Source organism: Ailuropoda melanoleuca, chromosome 4 (assembly GCF_002007445.2).
Source record: "Ailuropoda melanoleuca isolate Jingjing chromosome 4, ASM200744v2, whole genome shotgun sequence".
NCBI classification, from domain to species: Eukaryota; Metazoa; Chordata; class Mammalia; order Carnivora; family Ursidae; genus Ailuropoda; species Ailuropoda melanoleuca.
This window is the reverse complement of record NC_048221.1, coordinates 107346747-107373451: the sequence shown is the minus strand read 5'-3', so window position 1 is coordinate 107373451 and position 26705 is coordinate 107346747. Positions and strand designations below refer to the sequence as shown.

General features: G+C 42.9%; 1 protein-coding gene and 1 long non-coding RNA gene across 4 annotated transcripts; both read left to right on the top strand.

The window, feature by feature from the left end:
- Positions 1-1545: 1545 nt before the first annotated feature.
- Positions 1546-7603, top strand: LOC100483708 (interleukin 36 beta). 3 transcript variants are annotated; one of them, XM_019807088.2, is made up of 5 exons: positions 1546-1803; positions 2638-2725; positions 3290-3397; positions 6080-6171; positions 6965-7603. In XM_019807088.2, the coding sequence occupies exons 2-5, from the start codon at positions 2710-2712 to the stop codon at positions 7181-7183; spliced, it is 435 nt and encodes a 144-aa protein (XP_019662647.1). In that variant the 5' UTR covers positions 1546-1803; positions 2638-2709; the 3' UTR covers positions 7184-7603. The 3 variants fall into 3 exon arrangements, with proteins under 3 accessions (XP_019662647.1, XP_019662646.1, XP_019662645.1); XM_019807087.2 differs by having other exon boundaries at positions 1547-1803; positions 2693-2725; positions 6032-6171; positions 6965-7602; XM_019807086.1 differs by having other exon boundaries at positions 1547-1803; positions 6032-6171; positions 6965-7602.
- A 10511-nt stretch (positions 7604-18114) lies between these two features.
- LOC117801798 lies at positions 18115-21618 on the top strand. Its single transcript, XR_004624512.1, has 3 exons — positions 18115-18228; positions 19538-19716; positions 21368-21618. It is a non-coding gene; the product is annotated as an uncharacterized LOC117801798 (long non-coding RNA).
- The last annotated feature ends 5087 nt before the right edge of the window (positions 21619-26705 follow it).

The window sequence follows — 26705 nt, the reverse complement described above, 5'->3', positions numbered from 1 at the left end:
TACCTTATGGCAGGACATTGAATCTCTCTCTTCAAGATATCCAAGTGGGTTTGGTCCTATATAAGGAGCATGGAGGTGATTCCATAGGCTCTGGACTTTCTTCTTAGAACATGGAAATCAACTCACGCTAATGGATACCTAGGGCAACTCCTCATCATGGCCGCAGATTGATTCTGAATCCTAGTTTTGACTCAGAGACACCTACTGCACATTTAAGTTTGCTTCATGATTCCACACTCCTGAGGGAATGGTTATGGTCCTGGATAGGACAGGATCATAATGACCTTTATATCCCACTGTGCAGTGGGAATCCCTTGGAAGTGTATACAGTGTGGGTATTAGGTAGTTAGGTAGGTTGATGAGGTAGCACACATGTCAAGAGCTAGGATGATCTATTGGTGGTCAAAGCAGAAAGGCTGGTAGAGACAAATAGGCTGATCTGGGGTCTGGTGACAGACATAGGAGACTTAATAGGCCAGTTGCTACAGGATGATTTAATGTACTGGAGGATTTGCATACTCTTCTTTAACCCGCACAATAATCCAGCAAGGTACAATGCATTTCATATAATAGTCATTTGAGGATCAGAGATGTGAAAGAACTCTGCCAAGGACACAAGTCTGAAAGTTGCAAAGCCTAATTATGAACATGCATCTTTTGAATAAAGTCTCTGGCTTTTGAACACTAAACTACTATCTTAGTGCAGTTTCTCCCTGAGAAACCCTACCATTGTCCTACCGGAGGCTGGGAAGGCTGGAACATTAATCTATGAGCCCTTACCCCCTTGGTTGAGGTTGCTGTTGAGATGAATACCCTTGAGGTGTGAAGCTGTCAGATGCTGGGAACTGTCACAGTGACAGTGAACTCAATTGGCCTAAAGGGATTGGAGCAGAGTATCAACAGCATTGCTTCAGCTTTCCTTCATGTAAGACCTAATGCGTGTCTGCTAGCTCAGAGCAGTGGAGCATCTGGGAGCCAGGCTCCCTTTCCCATTAATCCAGGGCAGTGATCTAGAGTCAGTGATAGGCAGGATGCCCAGAAGCTGGCTTTGCCCAGATGAGGCTCCCTTAAGTGGAAAAGCAGCATGTACACAGACTCTGAAAAGCTGGAGAAGCATACACTGGGGCATTTTTATCTGATCTGAGATTGGCAGAGAATATGGTGACTGTGGACCAGGAGTAGTTGCAAGCTACACAGGTCTTAGGGGACACAGCCCTTCCTTCATCTATCTTGAACCTACTACGGGCTTCCACTCCTAGGGATAACATTCCAGTATGTCATTTTGTGGCAACAGAATCCAGTCATTGGCCCTGGGGCAGTCCCATGTTTCTTTCCTCAAACTTGGTGTGATGACTATATTTCCTGATTATTGCTTTTAAGGGTTTAGCATGCCCTACTTTTTCAGGGTGAATAGACAAGTCATAGCGATGCTTGGTTGACATTTACATAAAGACTCACTGAATCCTCTGGCACCAGGAACCAGCAAATATTGGGTGTCAGGTAGTCCCAGCCCAAGTGAGGCAGAACCTCCTTCCTTCCCCGTGTAGATAAAATGCTTGGGACCTGTTGGAGTCAGTCAGAGCACCTGAGTCCAGAGGAAGCCATAGTCCATAATAACAGATTACAGGTGCAGCCTGAAGTCACGAAGCCTGTTGACCTTTGATGTTTTCTTGCATCTGGATCTCCAGTCTCTCCTGTCTTTTCAGTAAAAGAACTAGGAGTCCCAGACAACTTTCCAGAGCCCTTGGATGCAGATAGAACCTTAACTTTGGATTCAGGGACAAGAGCATCTCTTAGACAAAGGTAACTTCAGCTCAGAAGCCATTTGTGGGGAGTCTTGTTTCACTGCTCTATGTCTAGCCTTGGGGAGCCTTAGGGGCCTTGGTGGAAGGCACAGGGTGCTGGAGGAGCTAGGGCTTCTTCCAATAGTGCAGGTGGTGATTTGCTTACTCCCTGTCCAATGATAACTATTGAATTAGGCCGTGAGGATCCTGAGGCAGGGAGGGATGTAAATAGCTGGCTCTCACTATGGGGAGTTTGTGGACTTCTTGGGGGAACTGTTCTGGTTCCCTAATCAGAAGCCCAGGGAGAGATGGCCCCTGACAGTCAAAACACCTAATGGAGCTTGTAGATGTCCATGTGCAAGATCGTAGTGATGCCTCTTTGGATGAAAAATGGGGGAAGATGGGGGTCAGAGAGGCAGGTTTGCTGCCAGTTATTTAGTAGTGTTCAAGCTTGATGTCAGGATGAGTGGTGACTCACCAGCTGTATGGGAGGCTAGAAAGGAGATAGCTGCATAGTCTCCCCTCCATTCCTTCCTTTTAATCTGGAGACTTGTTGGACTAAGCAGTGCCTGAGGTGATGCTCTGGAACCTCCTAACAATCCCAGATGTGATGGATAGAGGGCATCCCAAGGCCACCGGAGTCTGGAGAACAAGGACTACCTAGTCACGACAGAGAGGGGGGTTTCCATTTGGGGTTTTCTGGCCTTGGAAAACCCCGTCCCTAGTCTCAAATGTGCATCTGGGGCAGGATCTTGGGGCAGTTTCTCAAAAGAATTTTTACACAAAATTCCAGGGTGGAGGAGAGGCAGTGAGACATGAATGACATGTTTTTCTTCTTTCTTTCACCCACAAGACCAGCTGCTGACAGCCTCCTCTCTATCATCTGATCTATTTTGTCCTCTTCACAGGAAGCTCTGAAGCCATCATGGCTACCCCACAAGGTGAGTGGTGAATTTCAAACGAGCTTGGAAATAGCTCCATCCTGCCTCACCGAAGAATAAAGAGTGCAAGGGCCCCTATCATTTACTCAGCTAAAGATGAATTTTTTTCTTGCTAAAATATGCAGATTGCAAAACTTGCATTTGAAAATCTCAGAGCATTTAGCTCTTTTTTTATTATGTATGTTCAGAATTGTTATTTATTTCAATAAAGAGGGTAGAGAAAGAAACAAGAAACATACTGATGACCAATTTGAATATTTTTGGTTTTGTTACTACCTAGAAACTATCAATCAGAAAAAGACAAGTCACAGATATCCCTAGAAAAAAGACAAATCTTGAAAATCTGTTGGGAACTATAAATGCAGGTAGATCCTTACAGACACTTTGATCCACGAACCAGTTCCTGTCTTAATTTCTTCTCCCTTTCTTAAAGCCACTCTTTCTCAAGGCAGTAAGCCTACCCCCAAGGATTCAAAAGCCATTATTACCGAGATGCAGCTAGAGTCCTGAAGTTTACAATATAATAACCTCATATGTGTTTTGTGCTTTTCTGTCTTTTCTCAGCGGTAGATTTTCCCAGAATCTTTGGTGTGTATGATTCTCAACAGATGGTGTGGATCCTGAAAGAAAATTCGTTAATAGCAACTCCTTTTAGCCGCAATGTCATACCTGGTGAGTGACAGACAAAGCCACTGTTGCCTCTAAAAGGGACACCGGCTCCACTGCAGATGGGGCCGAGCTTGCTTGAACCTGGCCTTGGGCCCCTCCTGCTTCTGGGCGGTAGCCCAATGTCCACAGGAAGGACAAGAAGGTTCTCTTCACAGAGGAAACCCTGCACCTAGAGATGAGGGTATGAGGGGTTGGCAGTTCTTCTTATCAAGAGAAAATGTCTTCAGATAAGAAGAGATATCCATTTAAGCAGTAGTTGACCTTCTCCTTGGAGTTTCTCTCTTTTAAATTTCAACTATTGCTACCTATGTCCCCAGAATCAAACTTGATCATCTTTTCACCACCAAACCTACACACTTTCCTAATTTGGTTTCCTCTCTTCTAATAATGGGGGATATTCCTTCCTCTCAGCAAAAGTCAATCTGTCTCAACTTCTTTCCCTTTTGCTAGGACCTCAGTGTTTGATTTAATTCTTCTCTTCCCTGCATACTCCACCTTTGTCTGTCTGCTGTATCCTTTCTATCACTGACAAACATGCTCTAATATAATATTTCTAAATTTAATACTAAACACCTTCTCTTGATTGCCACATTCCATTCTTGCTACCACTCTTTTTTCCCTATATACCAATCTCTGTACAGTGCTATGTACTAGTCATAGCCAAGCTTCATTGAAGAGCGGGCTATACAACTTGTTTCCCGCTCACACTTGCTTTAAACAACCTGACTTCTGAACTGTTTTCTCAAGCTCCTTTTCCCTTTCTCAAGCTCCTCTTCCCTTTCTCAAGCTCCTCTTCCCTTTCTCAAGGTCCTCTTCCTAAGGTCACTAAATATGCTCCTCTCTCCTCACATTATTTGGTTCCTCAGCTGCAGTCAGCATAACTGATAACTCTTTCTTTCTCGAACACCCCCCCCATCTTCTCCTTCTGTAGGAACATTCTCTTGTGGTTCACTGGCTTCTCTATGGCATTCTTTACAACTCCACTTTCTCTATAAAATCTCCAAATGCTGGGGATCCTCAGATCTCAGTCTGTATCATTATGTAACCCCTCTGAAGGGATTGGGAGCTGGTCTCTTAGACTGATGTATCACCTCTATCACTCTGGCGTTTATGCTTCCAACCCAGAAGTCCCCTCTGGACAATTTACGCATGTCCTCTCAATGTCCCCTCAGACATCTCTAACTTCATCTATCCCAAGCAGAATTATGGATCTGACTTCTCAAAACTGCTGACAAGCCCAGTCTTCCCCATCTCTAATAGTGGCACTACCATCACTTGTTTCCCTGAGCCAGAAGTGCAGGAGACATCCTAGATTCAATCTCTATCCAATCCATTAGCAAAGACTGAGGAGTTTGTGTGCAAAATATGCCTTATTTCTAAGATAATATCACCTCTCACCTGGGCCACTGCCATTGCCTCCTCACTGCCCTCCCTCCCCCTTCATTTGTGTAGCCTCTCATCCATTCTCTACAAAACATGAAGAGTGACCTTCTGAGCAATGTTAATTGAACAGTATCATTCCCATGTGTTTGTGTTTTGGGGGGTGGGAGGTGGGGGCTAATAGGGAGATCTCAGGGGCGCCAGCCTTCTTTCAGAGCCACATAGGGGCCTTTACCCATCTTTTCCCTGTGACACTCTCCTTTCAACCCTGCTCCAGCACCCATATTTTCATACACTAGTTTCCTCTTAAGTTTAAGGTCTTCGTTTGAACTTCATCTCTGCAGAGGGGTCTTTCTTGATTCCTCTATCTAAATTTGTTCTCCTAATGTCCCAGGCTTTGGTCCCTTCCCCCGAACCAGGCATTGCAATTTATTGTGGTTCTGGTCATGTCTCTGCTTACATTTTTTGGTCTCATTTTCTGCAGGGGCAATGACAATGTCTCTCTTATCCTCAGCTAAATCTCTGGTGCCCACATGCAGCCTTGTCCTGAGTGGGAATTCAATAAAGAGAGTTGACTGGAGAATTCTCAGCCCCCTGCCCAGACGGATAGATACAGAACTCCCAGGCTCCTGGGCTAAATTAGTTGGGAATTAAATTCAGCTGATAGTGACAGAAAACCCACATAACTGGGACTTAACTAAGAAGTTTATTTCTTTCTCATGAAAAAGAAGCCTGAGCAGGCAGGCTGAGGCCTGTATGGTGACTCCATGGTACCCCCATAGTCCAAAGATTCTAGCTTTCTGCTTTACCAAGCTCAAGTTCTCCTCAACCATCATCCAAGTATTTGAGTCTGGCAGTAAGAAGACACAGGGTATAAGAAAGGAGCTTCTCCCAACTGAGTCAACTCCTTTTAAAGAACATTCTTAGAAATCCCACACAACACTTTCACATTTATCTAATGGACTACAACTTCAGAATATGATCAAATTTAGCTGCAAATGTGGTGGGGAGTTTTATTTTTATTTTTGGGATGCAATATGCCTTGGTAACAACTTCTGATACTAAGTAAGAGAATGAAAATGGGCTTCAGATAATGATGAAGGATCTCAGCTACACGGTGAATGGGAGGAGCCTTCTGAGAGAGTCCTGACTGCTCAGCATCCCCCCTGGCTGGGAGAAGTAATGTCAGGCCAGAAGGACTGGACTTTTTGCTGCTTGGGGCCTGATAACTGTTTCCATTTTTCCTTGTGTTTCCAGTCAGTCTTGATTTAATAACATGTACAGACAAAGCATTTCATGATGCAGGAAAAGGCAATCCGGTTTACTTGGGAATCAAGGGCAACCATCTTTGTCTCTTCTGTGCAGAAATTCAAGGCCAGCCCACTCTGCAGCTTAAGGTGAGTGGTTGTACAGCTAAGGAGAGAAGCACTGTGAGATGCACTTTTTATTACATTTAACATATTGCTGAATAAAAACGACATTTTTTCAATCCTGGATTATTCAGTTTAAGGAAGGAAATGTGACTTGGCTGACCCCCAAGTCAGTGGGCATGGGTGTAACACTCATTTGAACATGAGAGCATTCTCTGAAAGCCAGAGGGTATGCCCATGAGAATGTTTCATATAGGCCAAGGAATGGTGGTTTCTTCATCCTCAGTTTTCTTTAACTGCCTCCCAGAAGTCTTCCAAGATGCTGGGCGGCTCCCACTTAAGCAAAGGCCATTGTGTGGCAGAGGAGACAAGGGGGAGATTGTTAGTCTGGATTTTGTGGATAATATGCCTGTGGTCTCTGTGCTGAAGGTAGCATTTGTAGTTATGAAACGAATCCTGGTTATGATGAATGCTGTAAGATGTCAACCCACTTGGAGGCTGGGAATCTTGTGGGATGCCCACACCTGCAGATGGGTGCCCACCAGGAGCACCCACAAAAGGGACTTAAGCCTGTCTCTGTTCTCAGGGAAGATAGTGCTGTCTCCGAGAACCAGAAGCACCTGGTGTTATGGGATGCTGGGGTGGAGCCAAGCTATTGGGAGCCAGCGGGTTGTCTGTTTTGACACCTAGTGTCCTTTCATCTGCCTGTATCCCTGGCCTCTGTCCCTCCCTTTGGGGAAAGCAGTCACTCTCAGGGCTGTGTTAGTTTAGACCCTTACTCTCAGTAATCCCCTCTAATAAGCCTTTTTCCTAATCCTAGGAGAAAAAGATCATGGATATGTCCAACGAGAAGAAAGCACAGAAGCCCTTTCTCTTTTTCCATAGTAGGGAGGGCTCCACCTCTACGTTTCAGTCTGTCTCCTACCCGGACTGGTTCATAGCCACTTCCAAAATGGCAGGACAGCCTGTCATTCTCACCAAGGAGAGGGGCAAAAATTACACCACTAACTTCTATTTAGAGCCTGAGGACCAAAATTAGACTAGGCTGTCATGACTGATTCCAGGACAGAGGATCAAGCAGTCAGAGAATCTTCCTTTCCAAAACACAATAGGTCATCTTGAGAGACCAACATGCACTGATGCCCATCCATAGCCCACCTCATTCTCATCACCCCAAACCACCTCTTCCTTTAGACATCCATTCTGCACCATGTCTCCCCATCTGAACATCATCCCAGTATAAAACCCGAGTTACTTTTTATTCTTTCCTGTTATTGTCCTACCATCCACTTAGCTGCTACGTCTAGTTAAGTCAACATCCAAGATGCTTCCTGTACACACCTCTCTCTTCCTTTTCTTTCTGACAACGTATGGCCTAGAGATATGAGTTCCAAACATTTTTGTTCCTACAACCCTATCAATAAAAGAGTATTATTTGTTAATTCTCTGCATGTTTATTATAAATATTATGATATGTGTCCCAAATGAATCTAAAGTTTTATCTATTTAAGTAATCTCTACACTCCACATGGGCTCAAACTCATGACCCTGAGATCAAGAGTCACATGCTCTTCTGACTAAGCCAGTCAGGTGCCCCACCAAAGATGAATCTAAAGGATAAAATAAATGTGAAATAAAAATTTAATGTGTCTTGATCATCATAATATCAGTAGTTAATAATTTGACACATAACACATACTTTGGTTAAGAGTAATTATTAACCTGTAGTGAATTTAAATCAATCCATATTTCAGAGAATCACTTGCATCAGTTTAAATTTTTTTCAGGTGACTTCTTAGAACCTACTGCATTGTCTTTGTTTTTACTCATATATTAACTCAAAGTAGAAGTACTGGCTTTGATATTTCCCTGTTATTATTCATGTTTTCTGGAATTTTAGTCAAATCTTTAATCGACAGTTTCTTTATAGGGATGCTTTTAGGCCAGTTGTCCATTCAGTGAGGTTTACTTTATTTAAAACCTGTAATAAAATCACCAAATTCACTTAGCCAATCACAAGCAACTGTAATTTACCATAGTATTTTGCACATGAATGTGAGCATGATGGGCTCCCTTCCCTCAGGAGAACTTGCCCTTCTCTGCACATGAAAAGCAGTGGTATCAGGTTTTGAAATGGACACCCATTGCAAACTAAGTTCAAATTTCTTAGCCAGGCATAATCTCTTCCAAAACCTATCCTTGTGGCATTACCTCTGGGTGCCTCACTGGCCATGGTTCTGAGATAATCCCTGAATCTCCCCTTACATCCTGTTCGCCTGCCTCTTACTCTAGTTATTGCTGTGTGTCCAGCTCTGAGAAGGTGTAACTTGACATCATGCCATCTCAGCTGCGCCAAGCATCTGTCTGTCTCTGCTCGGGGCTCCCAGGACACCTTGGGGGAAGACAATTGCAGGAACTTGCTTGGCACTCACACATGCACACACCTGCATGTGAGAGGGAGCTACCAATGAAGAACCTTTGACCAGTGGGCGGTGGGAGGGGGTGGGATCCTGCTACTCTCTTGGATCCTTCAGATGCACAATTCTGAGACGCATGCTACCTACATGGTTCCTCAGAGGGTCCCTGTAGATGAGTCATAGTCATCCGTCGCAGCACTGAGCTCAAGAACACGCCCTTGCGTTGGTTTATCTCATTTCCCTGCTTCGGTTTCTCCATGCCCCATTCCTGTTCCCTGGCGTCACGTCTCATCATCTGAATGCCAACACTTGTCTCAGGTTCTGCTTTCCAGTGTAAACCCAGGCTAAGACAGATTCAGTCAAAGCGAGCTGCTTTTCTTACCAGCTATACCCAACACGTTGGATTTCTTCTCTCTGTGCCTATGCGCATGCTTTTGCAAACATCTCAACCACTTTGCTCACTGTGTCTCTCACCTGCCTACGTCTTCCTAATATCCTACATCTGTCTTAAGTGTTTACAGGCTGCTCCTCATTCTCCCAAGTAAATCCAACATCTTATCTTCTTTGAAGTCTATAGCGCTTTGCTTTATCACGTGACAGACATTTCTTTTGTTAGACTTGTGCTAGAGTTTTTTCTTGTCTTGGCTTCTTTGCTCTTTTCTCCTCAACCAAATTCTAGGTACATAGTGGGCAGAGATTGTGACTTTGATATCTCTATACTCCTTAGGTGCCAAATCTTGCCTCCTACATAACAGTCGCACAAAATATATTGTTGAAACAAATGAATTCTCATTGCATGTATTAGCATCTTCCAATGATAGTGAGGTGTGTTGGAGAGGAGTTTGCTTTATCATGGCAGAGGCAGTCCTAACTGCAAGAAAGGTGCAAGAAACGTCAATGTTCCTCAGAGAAGGTGAGGAGGGAAAGCACAGAAAAGTTAGCTAGGAACTTTCCCTTCTGAACTCTTCTTCCTCCTCCCTGTAAGCCAATCTGACCTTAGGGGATTGCGATGATGCAGAAACAAAGCACAGCCCGAGCTTCCCAGGGGGCCTCCGGCCAATGTCCACTGATTCCATGGCATCTCCCTCTTGGATTTTGTCCAAGCCTTCACCAACATACATTCATGCATACTCATAAACCACTAAAGGGCACAGGAAAAGGATAACAGGGGAATCCAGTGTTTCAGTTTTTTTCTTTGACGAGGTCGGGACTAAGCACTAAATGACCCCAAGTACGGCTATGAGAGGCTTGTGGTGGCAATAAAACAGACACAGAGTAAGCAGGTTTTCTGAGAAGGCTGCAAAGAATGTTGAGTTCTATAAATAGCTGAATGTGTAGAAAGAATAGTAGACAGTGATAAAAACCCACAATATAACCCTAGGCTGTTCTTATAAATATTAACTTCTCAGAAATCCCAAGAGCACTGGAGATGAGCTGGAGGTAGACGGCTGGCCCACCCTACACTGCACCCTCTGACAGAGGAGGTGAGGGAGTGGTGGTGGTGAAGGAGGAAGAAGAAGAGGAGGAGGAGAAATCATAGAAGGACCCAAGAGGTATTCTTAGATATTTTATTGGCTCTCCTAGTTCGAGGGAGGTTTTAGTCCATTTGGACTATTGTAACAAAATTCCGTAGACTAGCATTCCTTGCACCAGCAGAGCTTGAAGGGACTGTGGGGTAATATTCTTCAAAAGCAGTTGGTGGAAACTCCCACCCCAACTCAGAACTTTAAGATACGTAGGAGGCTAGGAGATAATCCCAGAGGCTCTCGTGACATATATAAAGAAGCCTGGGCTTGGCAGAAGACTTGGAACCATGGGATTTTTCTCCAAGGGAGCAATGGGTCAAGTGATGAGACACTCAACCCTGGAAAGAGTTTGAGTCCGAGAGCTACTCGGGTCTCTCCGAGGATGCTTAACAATGGGTAGAGCCAAGGTGATGCGGATCGTCATACCCTCTGCAACAGCCATACACACACCGCCTACTGAAATCTGATGAAACCAGACTACACCCAGGAGTGTGGGAACACCTTCCCTGCAGACCCAAAGCCAGTGTCCTGAGAGGGTCTTTGCCTTTCCTTTTCTTGCTCTTTGCTTGCAACAATTTGGCACTAGGTCTCATAAAAAGGAGGGAATAGCTTCCAAAACCAAAATATCATTCCCCCCGACCATTCTGAGAAAAATGACAAGAAAATTAGGACACCTTGACTAGGATGTTGCTAGGAGCCTGATACCAGGTGGGAAAGTGGAGTGAATACTGCAAACTCTAAAGAAGTGATTGCACTAAAGGAAAAGAAAAACATGAAGTATTCTGACATTTATACCCAGATGATTAGATGGCCCCTTAGAAGTGGACTAGAAAAGGAAAAGTGATGGGCATTAAGGAAGGCACTTGATATAATGAGCACTGGGTGTTATATGCAACTGATAAATCACTAAATTCTACGCCTGATACTAATAATACAGTATTAGTTTTATGTTAACTATATGTTATATTAACTAAACTATGTATTAACGAAACTGAGTTTAAACAAAAAATATATCAAAAAAAAAAAAAGAAAAGAAAAGGAAATAGACGAAGAAGAAGTAAAAGACCCAGGAGTCACAGGATAAGGCTCAGCGCAGGAAAGAGGTATGGGGATTCCTGCAAATAGAGAATACCTTTCCTGAATGGATCTGAAGATTGGGCTAAGAGAAAGAAGATGGTGTGGGCAGGAATCTGTTGTTTATAGTTATGTATTCTAAAAATTCTATCTGGCTTTTAAAAGCAATGTGCATGTATTACTTTGATAAAAATTAAAATGAGTTAAAATAGTATGATTCTGTGCCCTTGTTTTACTCATCTGGAAATGTCTTTCTTTTTTTGCTGGGGTGAGGACTGAGTCCCTTTTAAGGAGATAAATATAGGAAATCCAGGAGGGTTTATCCAAAATCACAAAACATGGCATCTTTCCTCTTTTTTATAGAGAGGAAAACCAAACCTCTGATGAATATACTTGAAAGCATCAAGCTCATTTTTCACATTCATTTTCACCTGGGTGTTGGACTTTCTGCCTCAATCCCTGTCCTTCTTGGTGACAAAGTTAGTGATGAACTAGAACTTCCATCTCCTGACCCTTAAGAAGAGTGCGTTTCTGTGGGTGCCCAAATAGCTCAATTCCTGGATAGATCGTTCTCAGGCCTCTGAATGAGTAAGCACTTGATCCTGCCCAGAGTGTGTCATCCTGATTTCTCAAAGCCAGGGACTCAGAGATGTCCCTCCCCTGGTTTAGACTAAGGCGGATGCTGTTGGAGGCCCAGGCTTGGTGATTCAGTCAATCAGAGGAGGCTATGTCTGGGCAAGACAAATTCTAGGGCTGCACTGCCCTCCCTGCATTCCACCTGCAGGCAATTTGCCCTTCCCTAAGTTTCTCCAGTTTGGAGAATGTAACTGAATCACCGTAACTGTAGCAAAAATAATTGCTAAGACTAAACCTGAATCTATAGAGTTGGAGGAGCCCTGGTTCTAGAGTCCTCCCTCTGACCCTTAGGTATGTTTATAAATGCTTGAGAACCAAGGGGCATCTCTCTGTGTCCCTCCCCATGGTGAGCATGGGTGTCTGTATGCATCTATTACCGCAGTTGGAGGTATGGTTCTCAACCTCCACAAGGCCGTGTATCCACCCTATCCAGGTTCTTTCTGTCATGGGCCCCTGTAGATAGTCCAGCATCAAGACCCTTTGCTGTTCTGGAGTTCTCTTGAGACTCATTTGTGGATTCTCTCAATAGCCTGGAGAATGTAACCATTTGCTCTTTGGACAACCCAGCTTCTGTAGAAGACCCAATTTGTTCATACTTTGTTTTTGTACATTCTTCAAATTATTATATGAATGGTGGGATTCTTCTATATCCTTATAGTTGTCTTTTAATTCTGTCTAGTTTTGAATACATTTAAGGACCCTTTAGGCAGTTGGCCTTAGTAACTTGCAGATATTATGCTTTAGAGGCAAATTTCCATAAAAACTGTATACTAAATTTTATGTGCTGATTTGACTCTAGGTCAAATCAATTAAAGGAGTGGGTGTTTGGTACTACTAAATTTGCATGGATAATTTTGTGTTTCTTAGTGCAGTTTAATTTCTGCACCATAATTAGGGCAGTTCTACAATGAGAGAACTTCCTTGGGCATTTCCCTCCTTGAGAGAATGAATAACAGGAGTTTTGGTGAGCCTTTGATACTGACAATTTGAAGTCCAGTGGTATTGTTCCTCCTCAGATTAAATGATAGCTTGATAGGCACCTCTCTCCCCTCCACTACAAAGCCCTACTTGGGGCTGAGATATCCTCAGAGGACAGATTGTATTGATAACTTGAGCTAGGAAACAGCTTGTGATCTGAGCTTTGCACTTCCCAAATAGGAAAGATGCTTTTCCTATTGCTATAAGATAACAGAGAGGAGGCTTTAGAGAACAGAGTATCCAGACCAGATAATCCCGGCTCCAGAGTGCTTCTCATTGCTGGCTGGGCCTAGGGATCTGCCCAAGAGAGTGAAAGATGAGAGAACTAAATGGGCAAATAACTTAATTTTAACCCAAATGCTATTCACCTCTGAGCTGTCCTTGCCAGTCCTCTGTGCAGAGCAAGTTGATATCATTCCTTCATTTTTTTCTTCAACTGCTCTTGGCTTCTGACCAAAAACCAAACTCTGCCTTATCCCCATCTGGGACCAGCAGCAGATGAGAGGGAAGTGGCCCAGAGCTGGGGGACCAGAAGGGCTAGGTGCCGAGGACTGCCCTTCTTTGAGGCCAGAGCTTGGAGGTGGGGTGTAGCTAGGGGGTAGGGTGTAGCTCAGCTCTCACTTCGCACATTTTCCATTTTGGAATTTTGAGTTCCATTGTTATAAAACAATTTCTCCCCAGTTAGTATATATGTATTTTTAGAATTGAATTTTTATTTATTATTAAAACAAAAAGCCCAGCCCTGCCAAAGCCCAAGTGTCACTTGGAACAAAGTCCTCAGTTGGGTGGCCTTGAGATGTGGTGCGGGTGGCGTGGCCACAGACTTTTGCTTGAACACAGAGATTGAAGAGGTGACAATACTTTGTATGAATAAAGTATATATGGACACTTGCAAAAAACTCAGAAACCAAAACAAAATTATTGTCATTTCTGGACCAGACCCTGTTTTGTGGTACTTCTATTTCCTTGCAGATAGAGGAGCTTTCTTACTGGGAAGTCAAATGTTTCCGGGCATGACCATTTTTTTCCCCAGCAATATCTGCTCCATGTATTCTCTAGAAGGTCCAGTTCCTATAAGAAAGTTAATTTCCTGATAAGAGATATCAAACCCAGCTGTGGCCTCTGGTTGCATCACTGTGGTAGTTCATACAGAGTGAGATGTATGATAGTGGATGACATCCTTGCGTCTCAGTCCAGTCTGAGGAGGCTGGTTGATGTGGGGGAAGATACAGGTTAGTGAAGACTAAGGCTCAAATGAGAAGCTGTGGGATTGGTTATTTTAGGAAGGCATGATCCCAGAGTGCAGGGAGAAGAGATAAGCTTCATGACTTCAAGGACCAGTGGTAGGAGAGGGAGACAAAGAGACAGAAATGTGGACAAATGATTGAGCTTCAGAGAATTCATGGATTCAGGGGCAGGCTGGAGAAAGCCCATTCTCTCAACTGCTGAATCTCCATTTATGCTTGTGTTTCAGGTGAGAACTCAGCAAGGAGAATGAGTCATTGGGAAACTGCTCATTGAGGACCGGACAAACCATGTCCTCTTGGGATCTTCTCCCCTTATCACCAGACTGAAGGCAAATAGTCATGGGCCTAAGGGCTGAGGAGAGAGGAAGGGTAGGGTGGTCTTGGATTTCTGCATCTGGCCTCTTGTCTCTAGGTTGGATATCAACTAGTGCAGATTGGACCTTGGATGCCAAACTCACTCCAGGCATCTTGGGTGTCCAAGGATATAATCAGTATGTGCCTTTGTAGGATGAGGCAGGCACCAACTGCAAGTTCTGTTCTTTCTTGACCCTTCATCATTACTAGCCAAATGGCAGAGAGTCCCACTGTGCCCTCATCACAAAACTCAGTGAACACTCAAGGAGGGAAAATCAGATACCCCAAAAGGTGGCCACCATCCCACCTCTGTGGCCAGCCTCACTATGGCACAGTTCTCCAGCTAAAAATACTGATTAACTTTGTATTTAGTTGGGTCAAGAAAGATTGTTAAAATAGCTAGAGTAACTACCAAATTAAGAGAGAGCATGTAACTTCCAAATTTGAGGGAAGGATGATCAAAGGGAAAACAAACAAAACCATCTCATTCAATCCAGTTGAAGGCACTGAAGGAAGGAGAGAAAGAAACAGAAAAAAAGACATCAGCAAGAAAGGAATAAAAAAGAAAGAAAGGAAAGAAAAAAATAAAAGGATAATAGAAATAAGTTGACATATTTCAGTAATTGGTCAATTTAAATTAACTTAATTATCCAGTTAAAAGAAGGTTAACAGACTAGAAAAAGAAAAATTGCAATGTGCTAATTACAGGAGACATACTTAGAACTGAAAGGCATGAGTTTCTTTTGGTGCCAAGTAGGCTCTGACTGGACCAAGGCTTTCACAAAAGCATAAACTATAAGATCTGGCGGGAAATGGGGAGGGAACCTGAATGCATTGGTGAGAGAGCACAACAAGCAAACACATGCAGGCAGATTCCACAGGAGAGTAGCTACTTGGAAAAAAATGATGTGAATGGGTCAGTTTCCCATTTGTCCAGTTTTTGCACTGAGGGCAGGCTTAAACTGCACAGCATGAGGCAACTAAAACTGATTGAAAACCCTACAGTCCTCCTTGAAGAGCCAGGGGACAGATTTGGGACAACTACAGCCCCTGGAAAGGGAGGGGGTAATCTTAGAAGGAGAGAGGCAGTAAGGGAGAGCCACAAAATTCGGTGTAAAAACTGCCCAAACCTCTGGCTGACCCATGAGCCATGCCTAGAAGCCCAGCTAAAGGTAAAGGAACTGATCTGAGGTATTTGCTGCCACTTGAAAGACAGGATTTGCATTTTGAATCTAATGAGGTTAATTGTGTGGAAAAACAGAAACATAAACTTCTTCAGAGGAGTGTAATAGTCTTTGAAATATAATATTTATAATGTCCAGGGAGCAATTCAAACATATGAGGAAGAAGGAATGTGTGACCCTATGTCAGGAATTAGGGCAATGAAGACCAATCCTGAAATTATCTAGGTGTCAGAATTATTAGGCATGAACTGTAAAATGGAATCGTATTAACAGAATAAAGGACAAATACCAGATGATTATTTCAGTGCATACAGAGAAAGCATTAGGTTAAAGTTAACCCTTACTCATGATATACATTCTCAGCCAACTAGGCATAGAAAAACTTTTTCGGTATTTTGAAGGGGCATCTACCAAAAAAATATATCTACAGCTCATACTTAATGGTGAAAGACTGGGTGTTTTTTCCTAAGATTGGTAACCAGTTAAGGATGATTGTTTTCTCTTCTTGTATTTAATGTTTTACTGGGAATCCTAGCCATTGCAAAAGTTAATTAAAAATATCCAAGGAATGAAGACCAGAAAATAAGGAAAACCGTCACTCTTTGCAGATGATATGATCATTTATGTAGAAAAGCTGAAGGAATCTACACAACAACTAGTAGAACTAGTAATAAGGATAAGGTGGTGGGGTACACTGTTAACATAGAAAAGTTAATTGCATTTTTTTTAAAACAGCAAACCTTAAAAAAAATTGGAGTATAACATAGATAGAGGACACTGCACAGCTCATCAGGATATAGTTTGCTGCAGTTTCTGATGATACACATAAGTACCCAGAAACAGCCCTGTGTTCCTTCCAATCACTCGTCCTACCTCAGGGTGAGGTTAACCCCTGGCCTGATGTCCAATACCATGGATTAGTTTTGCCTAGTTTTGAATTATGTAAATGAAATAATACAGCATGCATTCTTTTTGTGCCTCGTTTCTTTCACTTAATATTATATTTGAGAATCACCCTGTAAAGTTAAGTAAAAAAGCAAACTTTAAATCAATAACACATCTAAATTATTTTTTTAAAATTCAGGTAGGATGAAGAGAACAAAGTGAAAATCAGTTCTGTCTCCCTATCCAGTTTTCTATAGCATATAGAGATAATGAATGCTACCCGTTTGCAGACTATCTTTGGAGAGAAATTTGGAGCACCAGCCGGCCTCTGAATGTGTACTTTTTTTACACAAAGGGTAGCACATGTTACATATAGAAGAGAACTCTTCAGGAGATGTACTTCCTAAATATTTTCCTAGTCAGCCTACTTTTTCTCCATCCCTGTTGTTGTTGTTCATTCATTGTTGAAGAATAAGGGGCTGTTTCTTTGCGACTGTCCCTCAAGCTGGCTTTGTCTGGTGTTCCTCGTGATTAGATTCAGCTTATGCACTTTTGGCAGGAACGCTGCAGAAGAGGTAATGTGTCCTTTTCCATGTGCCATCTCCCGTATGGACACACCTCATATTGTCTCGCGCCGTTAATGGTGAACGACATTGTGGCCACTTGGTTAAGGTGAAGTTGGCCAGGTTTCTTCACTGCAATATTACCAATTTTCCTTTTGTAATTGGTAAGCAATCTGTGAGGAGATCCTTTAAGACAATGCATATCTTGCTCTTCAAACATTCGCACAAAGGCTTTAACATCTGTTGATGATTTTTACCTGAATCGGTCATTACTATGATGATTGCAAAAATATTAAGTTTATTTTTATTATCTTTGAACTAATTGTGTTTTTTATATATGGGCAACAAGCTGTTAGAAAATGAAATAAAGAATCAATTACATTTACAATAAAAGACTCAGGAATAGATTAACAAAGTATGTAAAAGACACGTACGTATCTGTACACTTAAAAATGGTTAAGATGGTAAATTTGTTATGTGCATTTTACTACAATTAAATATAATAATAAAAAATTAGAAAAGACAAATGTGTAAACACTTATCTAATAACTGTTTTATATATATAATTGTTATATATATATAATTGTTATATATATATATATATATATATAATATATATATATCTCATCCCTAGTTCTTGAGGAGTTTGTGAAGGAGATGATTCTACTCCATCAGTGCCAAGTGTCACAGACAGAGCCAAGGAAGGCATGGGGCCTCCTTTGGGGGAGTCCCAATGCAGTTCCCTTTGCCCTGTCTAATTCTGCTACCGGTGCTCACTGCTCCAAGTCCTCTGTGGAAAGAGACAAAAAAACAGGAGGAAAGACTGCATGGATTGGTCAGGTGGGTGTTTGGAAGAAATCCACCCAAGTGTGGCCTGCCCAGTCCAGCCTGGCCAAGAGCGCTCTCTCTGTGAGGTCACAGCCATACTCACAGAGCCTGTACTCCGCCTGGGCAGAAGGAGGGCATGGCCCAGGGAGCAGGGAAAATGGAGTCAGACCAGTACTCTTCCTGACCTATTGACTTTTTCCTTCCACATTTGGCTTATTTCCAATTTTCAGCTGCAGAATCTTGTTCAAGTCCTAGCTATTCTGTGGACAGAGGTCCAGAAATGGCCAAACCACGTGATCTGTGGGAGGTGAGTCCTCAGACTCTGGAGGCCTCTGAAGTACAGATGAACAGAGTACCTGGACCTGCTCTGGAGGGTCTCACCTGGATCTGAGGTAAGGAAGTTGCCAGTGGCTCTGGTCCTGCCCTTGGTGACTCAGTCAGGAGAAACCGCCTGTGGGTGCGACACACACTGCAGTCTCACCCTGCTGTTGCCTACACACTCCCTGGTCCCAGCTTGTAGAACTGGCCCGTCCCTAGACCCTCCACCCCGGAAGATGCCATGGGACTGAGCAAGGACAACAAAGCAACACGTTTCTGGCTCAGCATCCAGCTGCAGTGCCCTGACCCACAGACTTCCCTGTAATTTCACAGGGACTCCAGTGTTACTCAAATGTGCTATGAGCCAAGTAGCAGCTTCCCTCTGTTGCTCTGCACAGTGACTGCAGGATGTGGCTATAGTTGGGGTGGGGGTCTAGGGCTGTAGCAGGAGGACCTTCTCTTCACAGCTCCCTGGAGGCTGTGTGTCTGTGTATCACCACCAGCTCTCCTAGGCCAGGCAGGGCCTCCATGGTTGTTCTAAGCCGCCAAAAGTCACTCCAGGGAGTGAAGAGCCCCCTCTGTCCTAATGTGTGCCACATTCTGTTGTGCTGGAGCCCTTTGTCTCTGGACCAACTCTGTGGGTTTCTGCTGTCTTTCTTGAAGTCTCTGTTCTTCTCAAGAAGCCCCTTGGTCCTTCCTGCAAAAGACTCCTGGCATGGAGTCCCCCTGGCCTCCAGCTCTACCTTCCATCCCTTGATTGCTTGAGTCTGTAAGCATTATACAGCTTGTTGGTTCACAGTGGGGAATGGGGGCGAGTTAGTATGAAATCAAACTGCCAGAGTGCTAGTACCAGGTCCATCTCTCACTAGTTTGTGACTTTGGGCTAGTTACTTCATCTCTCTGGGCCTGACTTTGTCTTATCAGCTAAATGGGAATAAAAATTGCTCTCACTTCACAGGTCTGATAGCACAATGTCTGTACTGCTTTTGAGATAATGTTGATAGTGAATGTGCAGCAAATATGAACCTTTCTTGTAAGGGATTTGAAAGTCCACAGCATATGCTGTGGTCATTCAGCCAGGCTGGGTTGGGGCCTCCTCCCTCTCTGGGTCAGGTAAGATGCGTTAGCACAATGGCAAGGAAGTGTTTGGCCTTGAACTAGCCTCAGATTTGGGTCAGTGTAGACATGGACTCTGCCATGTTCTCAGGGTCCTCTCTACATATGTGGGGAGGGGTGCCAGAGAGGTGAGAAACAGAGGGGACGGGAGGCAGGTGTCTGTGGGTTTGTGCTAAGTGCTGACCCTGCTCTTCACAGCCTCTGTCTCATCCATCCTCATGACAACCCGGGGGGGGGGTTGTTCCTCTTTTTTTTTTTTTTTTACAGAAAAACGCAGATGAGGTGAGATGAATCATCACATCAGAGAGATGAGGCAAATTCCCCCAGGCCACGTGGCCAGTGATGACGATGATGATACAGCTGACATTTAAGCACCTGCTTGTGCCAGGCATGGCTCTAACCACTTCACATACATTAACTCCTTTAATCTTAACAGTCACTCCTGAGTAAGTACTATTTTTATCCCCATTTTACAGATGAGACCTCCAAAAAGCAGAAAGGTTGAAGAACTTGACCAAAGATGTGTGCTAATAAGTGACAGATTTAGGACTTGAATCAAGATGGTTGTGACCAGAGTTCGGGAAGCTTTTTCTGTAAAGGACCACATAGTAAATATCCTATCTGTGCAGTTTCTGTCACAGATACTTAACTCTGCCATTGTAATGCAGAAGGATCCACAGACTGTGTAAACAAATGAGCATGTTTGTGTTGCAATAAAGCATTGTTTAGAAGAGAAACAGTGGGCCCGTGTTAGCCCAGGGGCCAGAGAGTGTCCACCCTGGTCTTTAACTGCTATATTAAGAAAACGAGGACCCAGAAGCATCAAAGCTCTCTGAGAAATAAAAATCATAACTGTGAACAAAATGTGAGACAATTCTCTGGCCTTTTCAAATTTTTATTTATTTGAGAGTGAGAGAGAGAGAGAGAGGGAGAGAAATCATGAGCAGGGGGAGAGGCAGAGGAAGAAGCAGACTCCCTGCTGAGCAGGGAGCCCAATGCAAGGCTCCATCCCAGGACCCTGAGATCATGACCCGAGCTGAAGGCAGGTGCTTAACCGACTGAGCCACCCAGGTGCCCCTCTCTGGCCTTTTCAATATGTTACAACATACAACTCATTGGCAATATTACTTATTAAAGACACACTGTATACCAGGCACCACCTCAAGTGTTCGGAATACACTAATGAACAAAATAGACAGGAAACACCTCCCTTGTATGAGCTTATCTTCCAGCAGGGTAGGGTGGGGAGCTGATTAATATTACACATAACACACCACTGAATTATACAGTGTGTTAACAGATGGTGAGTACTGCGGAAAGAAATAGAGCATGGTAAGCAGAATGTGGCAGCAGGAGAGGAAAGCATGAGATGGTGAGTATAGGTTTCATGGAGAAGGTGATACTTTAGCAAAGATGTTAAGGAGGTGAGAGAGTGAGCCATGCTCATATCTTGGAGAAGAGATTCCCAGGTAGAGAGAATAGTCAGTGCAAAGGCCCTGATGCAGGACTGGACCTGGCTTGTTCAAGAAAGAGCAAGAGGTCATGTGGCTTAAGTGTACTACATGGTGTGGTAAAAGAATAAAATCAAGTGTTAATGAGAACCTGGTTTTGTGAGGCCTGGGAGCATGGCAAAGACTTGCCTTTTACTCTCAAAGATTCAGGGAGCAGAAGAGTGACATGATCTAAGGCAGACTGTCAATGGTTCCCTCTAACTTCTATGTTGTGCCTGGGGGTCAATAGCTTTAGATTCAGGTTTCCTGGATTTGGTTCTGATTATTGGTTCCATATCAGACAACATGATTAACCTTTCTACATTTGGTTTCCACATCCATGAAACAGAGATAATAAGAGCATTTACCACATAGGGCAGTTCTGAGCATAAAATGAGAACATTCTCATGAAATAGAAAAAGCCCCCCACTAAACATAGTTCTAGGGACATAGTGGACACCACATGAATACTGGTTATTTTAATTATGTTTGATTTATCTTCCTAATAAAAAATTACTATTTTACTATAATAAACCACTTTTGAATGTGTGCTTACACTTTGATACAGCTGTATACCCTTGTCCTGTTTGCTTCCTCCCCTCTTCAGCAAGAGCAGGAGCCACCCCCACCTCCAGGTCCCTGGTGAGAAGCACCATGGGGAGCATTACCCCTCTGCAGACTGGCACAACTTCTGGGACAACCTCCATGGTCATATGAAGTCCATGAAGAATTGAGATGTTTCCTAAGAAGGGAGGATATCCACTGAGGACTGAGGCGAATGAAAGGAGAACAGGCGTAGAAAATGCCCATGGTGATGACAAAGTGTGTTAGTTGCCTGTTGCCATGTAACAAATTGTTCCAAAACTTAGCAACAGCTTAAAATAAAAAGCATTATAATTTCACACAGCTTCTCAGAATGAAGAACCAGAAAAGCGGCATGAACTCGGTGGTCTGGCTCAGGACTTCTTGTGAGGTTGCAATCAAGATGTCAGCAGGGCTTCCTCATCTGAAGGCTAGAGTGGGGCTGTAGGGCCTGTTTCTAAGATTGATCACATGTAGCTGTTGTCAGGAGGCCTCAGGTCCCACCATGCAGACCTCTCCAAAGGCTGCTTAAGTGTCCTCCTGACACGGCAGCTGGCTTCCCCCAGGGGAGAGAGCCAAGAAAGATCAGGAAGAAGCTCCAAGGCCGTTTGTGACCTAGCCTCAGATGTAGCACCTTGCCACTTCCACCACGTGGTAGATACTTTAGAAGCAAGCCACTAAGTCTGGCCTATGCTCAAAGGAAAATTAAGCTCCACCTCTTAAATGGTAGAGTATCAAAGAATTTGTGGACACGTTTTAAAACTACCACATACCACACATGATGTGTGGCTTGGGACAAAATAATGTTATCTTAGGTAGTGTCAGTTTAACTTTCAAAAAAGTCCAAAACACAACTCTCACACAAACACAGAGTGAGCATGTGCCAAAGATTATCATTATTAATAAATGAAGGAACCAGCAAGACGATAAAGCTGATTCAAAAGACATGATCAGTCAGGAAAGAAATGGTGGAGTGGATTGGCTGACTTAGATTAGAAAAAAAAAACCTGCTTAATGAATTGCAAAGCAATAAAACTGCACCCTCTGGGGCAATCTTTTCTATCAGGCAGAAATGATTTGCAATTTATCAATCAATCTCCTCTTAGTTCACATCAAACTTCACAGTCTGTTGTCTAATCCACAGTCATCAATAAGCCAAAGACATCTATTTCCTAAAGAATTGAGTAATTGCTGGTGGGGCCTGTTTGACCAAGTTCTAATGTGACACTGAAGGCGCATGTGGTCACCATTTTGTTTTCTTTTCTGTTTTAAAAAATTTAAATTGAATTAGCCAATGTATAGTACATCATTAGTTTCAGATGTAGAGTTCAATAATTCATCAGTTGGATATAACACCCAGTGCTCATCACATCATGTGCCCTCCTTAATGCCCATCACCCGGTTACCCATCCCCTCACCTATCTCCCCTTCAGCAATCCTCAGCTTGTTTGCCAGAGTCAACAGTCTTTCATGGTTTGTCTCTCTCTCTGATTTCTTTCCATTCCATTTTCTCTCCCTTCCCCTATGATCCTCTGCGCTGTTTCTTATATTCCACATATGAGTGAAACCATATGATAACGGTCTTTCTTTTAGTGACTTATTTTGCTCAGCATAATACATTCCAGTCCCATCCACAGTGATGTAAGTGGTAAGTATTCATCCTTTCTGATGGCTGAGTAGTGTTCCATTGTATATATATACCACACCTTTATCCATTCATCTGTCAGTGGACATCTTGGTTCTTCCAATAGTTTGGCTATTGTGGACATTGCTATAAACATTCTTTCTTGATTAAAATTCTCCATACTGTAGGGATAGAGGGAACTTACCTCAATATGATAAAAACCATATACATAAAGCCCACAGTGAATATCATTCTCAATGGGGAAAAATTGAGACCTTTTTCCCTAAAATCAGAAACATGATAGGGATGCCCACTCTCACCACTGTTTTTCCTCATAATACTAGAAGTCCTAGCCTCAACAATCAGAAAACAAAAAGAAATAAAAGGCATTCGAATTGGCAAAGAAGAAGTCAAACTCTAACTCTTCTCAGATAACATGATACTTTATGTGGAAAATCCAAAGACTCCACCCCAAAATTGCTAGAACTCATACAGGAATTTAGCAAAGTGGCAGGATATACAATCAGTGCACAGAAATCAGTTGCATTTCTATACACTAACAATGAGAGAGTAGAAAGAAATTAAGGAATTGATCCCATTTACAATTACACCAAAAACCATAAGATACCTAGGAATAAACCTAACCAAAGAGGTAAAGGATCTGTACTCTAAAAACTACAGAACACTTATGAAAGAAATTGAGGAAGACACAAAGATATGGAAAAACATTCCATGCTCATCAATTGGAAGAATAAACGTTGTGAAAATGTCTATGCTACCCAGAGCAATTTACACTTTCAATGCAATCCCTATCAAAATGCCATGGACATTTTTCACAGAGCTGGAACAAATAATCCTAAAATTAGTATGGAACAAGAAAAGACCCTGAATAACCAGAAGAATGTTGAAAAATAAAACCAAAGGACACTACAGATAAAGGACTGGTATCCAAGATCTACAAAGAACTTCTCAAACTCAATACACGAGAAACAAACATCAAAAAATGGGCAGAAGATATGAACAGACACTTTTCCAATGAAGACATACAAATGGCTAACAGACACATGAAAAAATGTTCAAAATCATTAGCCATCAGGGAAATTCAAATCAAAACCACACTGAGATACCACCTTACGCCAGTTAGAATGGCAAAGATAGACAAGGCAAGAAACAACAATTGTTGGAGAGGATGTGGAGAAAGGGGATCCCTCCTACATTGTTGGTGGGAATGCAAGTTGGTACAGCCACTCTGGAAAACAGTGTGGAGGTCCCTTAAAAAGTTAAAAATTGAACTACCCTATGACCCAGCCATTGCACTACTGGGTGTTTACCCCAAAGATACAGACGTAGTAAAGAGAAGGGCCATATGCACCCCAATGTTCATAGCTGCATTGTCCACAATAGCCAAATCATGGAAGGAGCCGAGATGCCCTTCAACAGATGACTGGATTAAGAAGCTGTGGTCCATATATACAATGGAATATTACTCAGCTATCAGAAAGAACGAATTCTCAACATTTGCTGCAACATGGACGGCACTGGAGGAGATAATGCTAAGTGAAATAAGTCAAGCAGAGAAAGACAATTATCATATGGTTTCTCTCATCTATGGAACATAAGAACTAGGATGATCGGTAGGGGAAGAAAGGGATAAAGAAAGGGGGGGTAATCAGAAGGGGGAATGAAGGGGCGCCTGGGTGGCACAGCGGTTAAGCATCTGCCTTCGCTCAGGGCGTGATCCTGGCGTTATGGGATCGAGCCCCATGTCAGGCTCCTCCGCTATGAGCCTGCTTCTTCCTCTCCCATTCCCCCTGCTTGTGTTCCCTCTCTCACTGGCTGTCTCTATCTCTGTCNCTGTCTCTATCTCTGTCGAATAAATAAATAAAATCTTAAGAAAAAAAAAAGAAGGGGGAATGAAACATGAGAGACTATAGACTATGAGAAGCAAACTGAAGACTTCAGAGGGGAGGGGGTGGGGGAATGGGATAGACTGGTGATGGGTAGTAAGGAGGGCACGTATTGCATGGTGCACTGGGTGTTATATGCAACTAATGAAGCATCGAACTTTGCATTGGAATCCGGGGATGTACTGTATGGTGACTAACATAATATAATAATAAAATAAAAAAAAAAGAAAAATAAAACCAAAGCTGGTGGCATCACAATGCAGGTCTTCAAGCTACAGTTTGTCTTATTTTCAAGTTTGAAGAACTTAATTTTCTTCATGGGGGTTCATTTTGTTTTTGTCACTTTCACTGTCTTAGCTCATACGTTCACCTCTCCATCCATTCATCCTGTACCCATCACCACAAAGCACACTGCAGAGCAGACAGAGCTGGCAGACACATCCTCCTGTGCCCTCAGCAAGTTGCCCTATCTGGAGGGGGGCAGCCATGCACTGGTGTCATTCCATATTAGTCAGAATGAGGACAGAGCTTCTGAAGCCCCACAGATGTGCCCTGTGGGCATGTGGGTGCAATTCACTGCAGTCAGGGTATCAGAGAAGGCAGCCTTTTTAAGTGAAACAACATGTACTTCCCTATCATCACTTTACAAATGAAAGTCGTCTGCTTAAAACCACTTTGGGGCACCTGGGTGGTGTAGTCGGTTGAGCGTGCGACTCTTGGTTTTGGCTCAGGTCGTGATCTCATGGGTACTTTGATAGAGCCCTGAGTCAATTGGGTTCTGGGCTCAGCAGGAGTTTTCTTGAAGATTCTCTCCCTCTGCCCCTTCCCCCCACTACCACTCACACACACACACTCTCTCTCTCTAAATAAGTAAAATCTTTAAAAAAAAACAAAACACTTAAAAACCCATGCCTTTTGGTGTTTCCTTTTCATTTTGTTCTTTTTTGTAGTTATTTTCAGTGTCATTTCCATTTGGTCAATTTAATGATTTTGCATAAGGTAGCCTTTACATTTTAAAGTTTTCTGAAAGGTGTTTATCACATTGGAAAAACTTGATATTTTATTTATTCTTGAGCACTTTAAGGACTTTTTAGCCTATAAACTGGAGCACAATTTCTTTAAAATTTGTACCTTAACGATATATAGCTATTAGCAGTACTCAAGGTATCATTAGATTATTATTATGCACTGCCCTCTATCTTTAATTCAGATCCATCAGAGAGCGTGTAGAGGTATTGAAGCTGCATGAATTGTTACCCAGCCACATATTAATTCGCCAGTTAGGTATTGGAGGAAGATCAATCACAGGTGGCATGGGCTAGATTTTATTTTCTGAGGAAATAATCAGACACATGAAAGATGTTTGTCACCACGCGATTTTCAATAGCAAATAATAATAGATGAATAATAATTGATTGCTATAAATGATGCATCTATACAATGAAGTGTATGCAGATATTCAATTTTTTTTAAAGATTTTATTTATTTATTTGACAGAGAGAGAGAGACAGCCAGAGAGAGGGAACACAAGCAGGGGGAGTGGGAGAGGGAAGAAGCAGGCTCCCAGCAGAGGAGCCTGATGTGGGGCTTGATCCCATAACACCAGGATCACGCCCTGAGCCGAAAGCAGACGCTTAATGACTGAGCCACCCAGGCGCCCCAACAGCTATTCAATATTATATCATAATTCATATTTGGTATGGAAAGATATTCTGCTATTTTGTTACATGAAAAAAGCAAACTGAATAGAGTATAGGCTCTATGACTCAGTTGTGGGAGACACAGTTGACAGTTACCTGTATATATACATACAGAGGAAAAGTCTTGTCATT